Below are 10,237 nucleotides of genomic sequence, written 5' to 3'. Positions count from 1 at the left end.
TGCTGGAGACCTCTGGTGGAGCCAGCTGCTCATTGTCCAAGGAGGCCAGAGCTAAGATAAACACTGGCCAAACGTGCTAACTGGCTAGACATGTTTGATGTAAAAAAATGTGTTTTCATTGCAGTTTTGCAAAATACACAAATTTTGATATGGCTGAAAAACCACCTCATCCTGGAGCAAAAATGTTATTGTTTTTTTTTGTTTTTTGTTTTTTCCAGAAACGTGTTTGCTTTTCTTAATTGCTGTGTCTCCATTAAACTAATTTACCTTAGTCACTCTAATTTGTGAAATCTTATGGTGAATTGAAACACTGCCAGTGTTTGCTTGGTCTGCCTCTTTAACTAAACCTCATTTGAGTTCTGGTTAAAGACTTAAGGAAACTCCAATCATTTGTTTTACAGTGAACCACTGAAAGGGATGCATCTTTTTTCAGTAGGTTGTAGTGAAGTGGAGATGGTTGAATAAATGTCTCACAATGCATCAGTGTGCATTAAAAGTCATAACTGTCTTTTTATATTTTCATTATTCTATAAGCATATATTTGTCTTAACGATAAATTCTTATCAGGGAGGCTAAACTGCAAACAGTGCAAGAAAAAGAGAGAACCATTGCGCCACCCAGTGGTTGTTTTTCAGACCACATAGTCTGAAAAACCGCTCAAAAGTGCACAATATGTCTATAAATAATTTTGGGATATTATAAGGAAGTGCTGAGATTTACTGCTTTCCACCGAACTAACGTATTTGCCACTTCGGCACAAGCACAGTAAGAAATGTTTAGAGGATAAAAACATTACACTCAGTGCAAAACTCAGATGACCCAGCTTTCTACTAGCATGTAAACGCACCATTTACACAAATCTGGGAGCTCGCGAAGTGTGAAATGAGTCTCAAAAATATTCGTGCACTCGTAACCGGATCTGTGTGTAAATGCAGTTTTGTGTGTGTGTGTACCAGGTGACTTGTGCGTACTTTTTCAATATTTGCAGGCGTAGGAGACCTTTGTAAACCTTTCTTAGGTTTGTAAACCTTTATTCTTAAGGTTTACAAATCCAGTATTACACACGCAGATATTTTTGCACACGCACAGATATTTTGAGACTATTTTCACTCCGTACTGAACAGATCATCAACATCATCCCCAAATATAAATCAAACCGAAGTTTAAACATAGCAGGTTTCATGTATTTGTGGTTTTAGACCAGCAGGGCAGTTAGGACATGAACTCCTCTAATGCATAACAGAACGACTGGTTCTCTATGATGGACCATATAAATGCATTTCTCCAATAACGATTTAAAGTTTCCTTTATTAAAGTTAAAATGTTTCATTCCACACAGGGTAGAACATATTCTTTACAATTGCCTAAAAATATATTTCACTTACCACTTTATTATTTGGCATCATATAACTCTGATAAATCAAACAAAGATTTTAACCTTAAAAAAAAGAAAGAAAAAGAAACACCTTTACACAATGAGTACTGAAAAAGTTACATTAAACATTGTATCAGTTTGGAATTGTTACACGTTGCTATGGACACACTACAGTTAATACTACAACCTTGCAGCTCTTGTCTGTGGAATTGAAATGGAATTTTATTTTCAGCAGATTGTGACGTCATGGCAACAAATACACAGGTAATAACAGCTGCATTCCACTGCAGGAAGGTCATGCTTTCTGCTAGCTCAATGTCACCAAGCACAAGACGAAACAGAATTCAGCTACCATCTATAATCTGAAGCATCGACTGTGACAAAAAGTCAAAGATCCCTTCCTATTGGCTGAAAACAAATCATGAAGAAATCTGGCTTTTTATTGCAGCAGTACACCAATGAGCCGGACCTCCAACCAGATCTAGACTGGGGGAGTCAGAAGCCTTCTCCAACCCCAACAATTACTTTTAGTTCCACCAAGCATTTCTAAATTGTGCAACAAATACTGAATGTGCTTCTAAAGATGAAACCTGTGACAGACTGCTTCTCAGAACTTATTTACGTCTTTAATCTTTTACGTCATCAGGTGATGACGACTCCAAATATCGCATGACATTCATGCCTATAGTCACAGCCTCGTTCATACATACCCAAAAAAATAGAAATACGTGTTTTCAAATTGTAAGGATACACAGGTTGATTCACATCAAGCCTAAAGCTAACGGACCCTGTAATTCTGTACCTGTTCAGCACAGCAGGGACGCAGCGTAACCCTGGGACAGCTCCTCAGTATAACTGAAATCAAGTCCGAAAATGCAGTCTACTGTTCACATTGGTTTAGGTGCACAAAATGCACTAGGTGTGTGTTGAGGGAATCCATTATGTGGGATACAAACCACAAGTCTTATTGTTCAGCACAGAGCCTGAATGGTAAACTTTGTGCTAGGATTTAGTCATTTCAAGCAAACTCTGTGATAAAGGAGGTCAAAGTTTCAAACACCTTCTGTGGAATTAAACATCACTTTTCGTAAAAGCAGCGTAGCGTCGTCAACACCTGAGATGTTCTCTGACAGGTGAAATCAATTCTAATGAAGGCAGAGAAAATCTCTCATGATGAAATACGACAGTAAGAAGACGGAAGGTTTTATATATATATCACCAAATCATTACCAAACACATTTTGTTAATTCTCTGAGAAATACTGGAAGCCAACAAACGCGGGAGCAGTTTGTTCAAAAACATACACGCTCAATGTGGTCTTAGTGCTTTTTTTTTTTATAGGAAATGTTAAGGTAGGGAAATTCACACTAAAATTAGGAACGTGTTAAGGGTAAACAACATCAGGTGACACAAACCCTGAAAAAACTGGAATGTTAAACATATTTCACAAGCAGCACACAGTGTAGAAAGAATGAATAAAAATAATTCAGAGTTCCCTCAGGGTGAAATCTTCCAAACAAATTCACAGAAATGCAGCTGTAGCCATTTAGATTTACAGAAACTTAAAAGATATCAGGAATCGTCGTACGCGTCCGAAGCTATGGTTCTGCATTTTACAGTTTTGTTGAGTAGCTGCAGAAACTATGTTAAGGTGGCCTGTGATTTCACAGGGAATTTAGTTTCAAATACGTTAGATTGAAATATTCAACTTTCCTTTCGGATTTTAAACCTTATTGTTCTGAGTTACGTTGCTTCTTACAGTGTGAGTGCAGTGGTGAGCTCGTTTTAAATTTCAACATGGATGTGCTTGAGGTGGAGCCGCGGCGGTCATGAGCAGAAGGCCGACTGCAGCTGCTTGAAGGCAGCTTGCCGCTCCTTCTTCTCCACCTCCTGCTTCTTGCGTTCTTCTTTTTCTTCTCGAATCTCCGCTTCAAACTTGCTGCTCTGGGACAGAGCCTGAACCTGAAAACAACAAAAACACCGTCAGGCACACACACCTGTCTACATCAGGCCCCGCAGCAGACAGTGCAGGTCGACAGAGGGGCTTTGAGTTGATCGGTAAAGACAGACGGATGCCCGTCTGTGTAATCGTCTGAATTCATCACAGCTGGACCCCCTTCAAGCTGTAGAAACGTCTCCAGGATGATCAGTGGAAACAGTTTAATATCACCTCATTTACTTTTGTTCATTTATTAACAAAAATCTCAGGAACTTCTTGTCCACGTCGTCATAAGTAGAATTTTGAGGACAGAAATCAATTTAATACAATTTGGAAAAAGACTAGAACATAACGTGGAGAAAGTGAAGTGCTGCAAATATTTACAGAGTGAATAATATCTCTGCTAAATAAAGAGCTTATCACTACAGGGTAGATAGAGGATAATTATAGTTTCAGAAGAACATGACCATAGAATTTTTCATGGAAATCGGCCAATTATGATTGATGGCTGATCGATTGGTGGCTGATCGATTGGCAGCTGATTGATTGGTGGCTGATCGATTGGCGGCTGATCGATTGGCACACCACCAAAGGAAACGCTTCCCAGTCTCACAGGACTGCCTTCTTGGTACAATAATTCAATCCAACACGGAGCCTTTTCTCACTCATTCACACACACATACACACACAAAGTCTTATACATGTTCATATGTAGTTCCTGTTTTACCTAGCAACTACGTTGCTAAGTATATGAGGATGTAAAATTAAGCCGTAGACAGTTTCACGGTAAGAGAATTTATAGAGCGATTTATTCTTATCAAATATTCGGATTACTTATCAGTGTCTGAGAAAACAGTTCTTAATGACACGGTGGTCTGATTAACTTCGTGGAATAGAACAAGCTACTAGCATACCTTGGCCTCAAAGAAGTCTTTGGCCCCCATGACCCCTTCAGTGGAGACGTTGATCTCAGACAGCCTGGCCAGAGCCATCAAGCCGCTCTCCTCCATCAGCTCTCCAGCCGCAGCTCTACGGAAGATCAGCAAGAACTGCAAACAGGGAAACAACCAAACTTGTTCAACAGCTCGTTTGTGTTTGTGTAGACATGATGCAGGTAACCGTGCCGACACGTCAGCCTGCACCAGGACCACAATGCTTCGGGCTCAGGCCAGCATGAATGGATAACGCCCAGGAAAACGTAGCAGCCAAAGTCCCAGAGGGCTTGACAGAGGGCTTTCTTTTTAGATACAGAATCAGATATAGCACAAAAACAAACAACAAACACACATGATTAAACTTCTGCAACATAAATGGCTTATGAGAACCTACAGTATGTAACACGTGTTAGGCTTCATTATATGTGCCATATAATATGCATGTCCCATATTATATCTATTCCAGATACTTGCACAAAATGTTTCTTTGAAAAAGAAACTCTCCTCCGTTGTCTGTGGAAACGTCTTAAAACCCAGAGACTTTGGAAGATGTTATCAGGTGTCTTCCTGAATTGTTTAAGATGAAAGAGGATAAACTCTGTGTACTTGGAATATACCCAACGGAATTCAAACAATCGGAGAAAAAGACTAAATTGATAGATTTTAGACTATTTCAAGCCAGGAGATCTATTGCATTATGCTGGAGGAGCACGGACAAAATACATCTGCAGTGGCTCATTCTGTCACGTCAACAACAGCACAGCAGTGACTGTCCAATCAAGCTGTTGTAATATCACATAGGAATAATCCTCACTTTTCTGTCTTTAAATTAGATGGCATTCTACTTTTTTCCTAGTTTGTAGGGTTCATAGTGGTATTCATAGGTCACACTGTGACAGTCTCATCCTGGCCCACAGCAACTCCACCAGTAGAACTGCTTAGTCACCACTTCTCCTTTTTTCAGGATGTTGTACTGCCTCCACTCAAACATTTATCCTACTATAGTTCTGACATTTATACACATTAGCACTGCTGCAAAAATTCAATCACCATCTCAATATTCAGTACACAAGCATAGGCCATGTTCATTTTATCATCACCTCCCTCTCACCTCTCTGAAGCTCAATTTGCCGTCAAAATCTTCATCCACTTCCCTGATCATGTTCTTCAGGCCCAAATGAGTCTGTGGAGCTCCCAACTTCTCCATCAGTATCTTCAGCTCCATCAGGTCGATGAAGCCATCTTTTCCAGTGTCAAACCTGGAAACAGCGAAAAGGCATCCGAGGTCAGGGGAAGGTAAACCTGCAGCGAACGCGGCTTGAGTCAAAGCGTTTCGGTTTAAGTTTTAAAGCTAAAGTCCGAATGACTCGCCCAGACTGAGCAGCAACAGGAGCTCAGGAAGAACAGCACACCAACAGATCCAGCCTCACGACCAACAGCTGCTGTGGCTTTAAATGAGCTTCGGCTATTAGAGCGGAGACCAGAAGTTTACATACACCAAGTACAAAGACTCACGTTATTTTATCCACTGTCTGAAGTTCAGATCTGTTTTAGATCAGTTACAATTACTAAAATATTATTATTGTTGTTAAATTATTAAGTAAATTATTGCCAAATGCCACAACAATGTTAGCACTTTATTTATTAATGTCTTCAAAATCAGAGGTTTACATACAGAATTATTACTGTCTCTTTAAACAATGAGAGGAAATCCAGACGATGCCATGAAGACCAAAGTCACACACACAAACACACACACACACACACACACAAACACACACGTTTGTATTTCTACCCATATTAGGACTTTTTTATTTTAATTACTGCATTTCTGTCTAGCAGACATTTAATCAAGTCTAACCAACACCAGTCCAGTCCTGACCCTAACAGTAACCAGAACCTAATTCACACCATGCCTCTGAAGCTAACACTAAGCAAAAGGATCCGCCGCATTAGGACTGGGCTTTGGTTCCCTGTCAGGTTTAATATACACTGTAATTATTAGTGAATTTCTGAATTAGTTAAAGAAACAAGTAGTGTCATACTACTTGAGGGTCAACTAACTACAGACTCTAGTTTTTAAAGAATTTTTGTTAGCCTTTTATTTCTGACAGGTTTTGTGCAAATGGTCATTCTAATTGGGGCCGACAAGAGCTATACATGCAACAGGCACACTTTGGAAAGCCCCTTTTAGATTTCTTCAAACAGAAAACATTGTTCAAAACAGAAGAAATAGAAATCTCGCAGGTACACTTTTTTTAATCAACAAATTTTTTAAGTTTTAACAAGTCAATGTCAACTTGAAACTTCAGAACTTGATTTCTTCACTGACATGTATGCAACCTAAACGTTTCGCTGATGAGCCATATATGGTTCGGTGAACACTCTCTGAAAGGCAACTGCATTTCTCAACAAGTTCTGACATGCTTTCTATGTCTCCTATTTCCAAATACCCAACAGACGGCCTCACAGGAAGTGGTTCAACAGCAACATGTTGTCAATACGCTTATATATTGTTAGAAAACCAACTGCATTCTGAACATAAAGCATGATATTCTGAATATATACAGTTATATGATGGCCCAATCTCCCTGCATAAAATCAATTGTACGGCTGACAGAGGCTCCTTCTCTGTGCACACAGCAGTGTGTATTCTCTGTCTACCTCCACGATCACGGTCTTTGACCAGACCAGAAAAACAAAGGGCGGAAACACAAAATGAAAAGCTTCTTGATGAAACATACAGAGTGGCAGAAATGACTAACAAGAGTTACAACATTTAAAAGGAACTCTAAAAGCAGAAATAGAACAGCTCTTCCGCTAAGCTGAGCGAATAAATAACTAAAACTGTAATTCAATATGACCTCAGGTGAATTATCAGTGAGTCATATCAGAAAAGGAAGTAAGCTCTCAGTAGGTGTTTAGCAACTGCTATATGAACCAGGATGGTCAGAAGAAGTGAGATATGTGTTCTTTTAAAAGGGGAAGAAGGTATTATGTATTTACCAAGCACATTACGATTTTCTAGCAACCAAGAAACTATGTTACCTTCAGTTAATAGCAAAAATAATAAATTTGACGTTGCATCATACACAGCATCTGACACCTTGAAATTTGCCTCTCTCTCTCTCTCTCTCATACCTTTTCAACGAATGCTTCTCTAGCTGTTCGTTACAGCCGTTATTAGGAGAGCTGTAGTTTTGTGATAATCTCAGCAGACGCCCAGTTCACTCCAGGTGTTTGCTAATTGCTGCTGCTAGTCTGGAGGAGCCTCCTGGACGCCTCCCTGGTGAGGTGTTCAGGGTAGGTCCCACAGGGAGGAGGCAAGACCCAGGACACGCTGGAGGGACTATGTCTCTCGGCTGGCCTGGGAACGCCTCAGGATTCCCCCGGAGGAACTGGAACAAGAGGCTGAGGAGAGGGAGGGAAGTCTGGGCCTCCCTTCTGAAGCTGCTACCCCGTGACCCGACCCCGGATAAACGGAAGAAAATAAATGGATGGATTGATGGATGGATGGATAGATGGATAGTCTGGAGGAGCTGTGCTTTGTGAAGCACCATATTTAATTACACTACAAACAACAACACACACTTATTGAGCCCTGACCCCACAACAACAACAAAAATATTCATATTGTTTCATATAAAACCCATATTGCACCTTCCTTCATGTATCCCAAACAAGTAAACAAACCGACCAATCAAACCAGAGGAGCAACAACATAACCGTAACATAGATTATTACGTCTCCAAATACCAGCATTTCAATAAATGTGCTTGCCCAGATTGGATGTTGAGTTCAGGACAGTAAGGAATCACATATTTTTATGTTATATATGGGGGGTTGGGGGGGGGGCAATCCATACGAAAACTCCTACTTTCCAATTAAACCTGAATGTTTAGCGACCCTAGCGGGGAGCAGGAGGAGATGGAGCGGGCCTGCAGTGCGTCACTCTGAACAAGATGAATCACGATCTATCAGAACTGCATACTCATTAGGCTACAATCCAGTCAACTCCCGTAAACACCACGGAGCGTCTAGCTGGCATCAAACATGAAAAAGCACTGAACATTAATTCTTACCGTTTAAACATCGCCTCCATGTCTTTAATTTGCTTGCGAGAGAACTCTTTAAACTCGGTGTAGGGGTTAAAAACACGAGTCGCCCGAGAAGGAGCACTTCCGTCGTTAATGTCCAGCCTGCGGTTCAGTTTCGTCGCCAGCTCGGACGGCGTATCTCCATAGCCATGATCGGGTTCCTGGGATTGGACCGGATCCGGACTCTGTTCGGTCTCGGGCCTCTCCTCGGCTTCTTCCGCAGCAGCCAGTCGCGACTGCAACTTCTTAGCGAGCTCGTCAGATGCCATGCTGAAGGTTTAACGTCTCTCACAGAAACAGTCAATTAAAATGGAGTCAGACAGTTCAGCCAGTTTTCAGCCCTGGACTGTACGTGCCGCTTCCTGTAGGACTTCACAATAAGAGGCTACTGATGTTCATAATCTATTTTTACTTACACGTGTTTAAATATCACTCATAAACTTCCCATTTTGCAACTCCAAGGAGCCTAACAAAACCTATTTTACATGTAATATGCATGTGTTCATTACACAAAAGACTACTACTACAATACCCAGAAAGTACTGGAGCTGTGTCCATAGCAAATTCTTACCACCAGTGTGACTCCAGAGGGCGCTGTTGAGAGCCTCAGCCCAGTGTTGACAGCACCGTCCCCTGCTGCTTTCAAAAGTTCTCAATCTTGATAAAACTGTAAGGACTAATTTTATGTTAACATGCAGCAGGTTGGGTGGTTCATAGGGCATTGTGCAACAGTTGTACTTTTCCTTTGTAACACCCTTTGGTGAAAAAGGGGTGAAGCGGAAATGAAGTCACAAATCATTGCTATGAAAGTCCAAGTCAAGTTCAACGTTTTTCATGATTTCATTAAGTCAAATGAAAATCACTAAACAGTACCTCTGCAGAATGAACTCTGGAGAGATAAACACCTGAAAGGGAACAGCACTATCACTAAAGCATCTATATAAACACTGAATTGGTGCCTGGAAGAACTACAAAGGTAAGCATTTAGCAATGATCTGAAATGAAAATAATAAACTTGAGGAATAAAACTTAAATTACCCAAACAATCAAGTCTTTCTCAGAGGCGTGAGGCTTACACCTTAGCCTTGATAAATGTGAGCATATACCAACATACCCGTAGACCCCATAACCTCATTTGGGTGCCCTAAACACTCACCCCCAGTAATTCAGGGCTTCTTTGTGAATTTTTCATTTTTTCAGTGGTGGAACTTTGAGACTCAAAGAAAAGCTGGATGGAAATGAAATAAAATAGTAATTGTCAAAAATAAATGAATAATTAAAAACTTTGTTTACTTATTCATTCGTCCATCCATCCATTTTCTAACACCCTTGTCCCTAGTGGGGTCAGGAGGGGTGCTGGTGCCTATCTCCAGCAAACATTTTTGGCGAGAGGCGGGGTCACCCTGGACAGGTCGCCAGTCTGTCGCAGGGCAACACAAAGACATACAAGACAAACAACCATTCACACACACACTCACCTAGGGAGAATTTAGAGAAACCAATTAACCTGACAGTCATGTTTTTGGACTGTGGGAGGAAGCCGGAGAACCCAGAGAGAACCCACCATGCACAGGGAGAACATGCAAACTCCATGCAGAAAGACCCCGGGCCGGGAATCAAACCCAGGGAATCTTGCTGCAAGGCAAGAGTGCTACCTGTTTATTTATTCTTTAATTTTATTTTGCTTATTTAAGAAGTTGTTTCTCCAGACATATATTGGTGTATTAAGTTCTATTGCTCGACCCTTTTGAATCATATACAGTGTTTCACAAGTAATTTTGCTATCTCTTATATGTTGTATACAGTGATGTCAGTAACGCGTTAATTTGTAACGCGTTACTGACGTCGGACCACTTTTTTCAGTAACGAGTAATCTAACGCGTTGCTATTT

The 10,237-nt window shown here is 40.8% G+C and overlaps 1 protein-coding gene across 1 annotated transcript; it reads right to left on the bottom strand.

Annotated features, from left to right (window-relative positions):
- Window positions 1-1,288: 1,288 nt before the first annotated feature.
- Window positions 1,289-8,897, bottom strand: efhd1 (EF-hand domain family, member D1). Its single transcript, XM_044119396.1, has 4 exons — window positions 8,332-8,897; window positions 5,361-5,508; window positions 4,229-4,363; window positions 1,289-3,337 (listed from the first exon to the last, which is right to left on the bottom strand). The coding sequence occupies exons 1-4, from the start codon at window positions 8,613-8,615 to the stop codon at window positions 3,203-3,205; spliced, it is 702 nt and encodes a 233-aa protein (XP_043975331.1). The 5' UTR covers window positions 8,616-8,897; the 3' UTR covers window positions 1,289-3,202.
- Window positions 8,898-10,237: the final 1,340 nt, after the last annotated feature.

Source organism: Gambusia affinis, linkage group LG06, assembly GCF_019740435.1.
Source record: "Gambusia affinis linkage group LG06, SWU_Gaff_1.0, whole genome shotgun sequence".
Taxonomy (NCBI): Eukaryota; Metazoa; Chordata; class Actinopteri; order Cyprinodontiformes; family Poeciliidae; genus Gambusia; species Gambusia affinis.
Note: the sequence above shows the minus strand (reverse complement) of the source record. Positions and strands in the feature narration are given on the sequence as shown.

Bases quoted from the DNA above. Each gene is read 5' to 3' on its own strand.
- efhd1 (XM_044119396.1), bottom strand. From the start codon at position 8,615: ATGGCATCTGACGAGCTCGCTAAGAAGTTGCAGTCGCGACTGGCTGCT. The intron at 5,509-8,331 runs GTAAGAATTAAT...CGCTGTTTCCAG, and splicing joins ATGGAGGCGATGTTTAAACG to GTTTGACACTGGAAAAGATG. The intron at 4,364-5,360 runs GTGAGAGGGAGG...CCCTGTTTGCAG, and splicing joins GCAAATTGAGCTTCAGAGAG to TTCTTGCTGATCTTCCGTAG.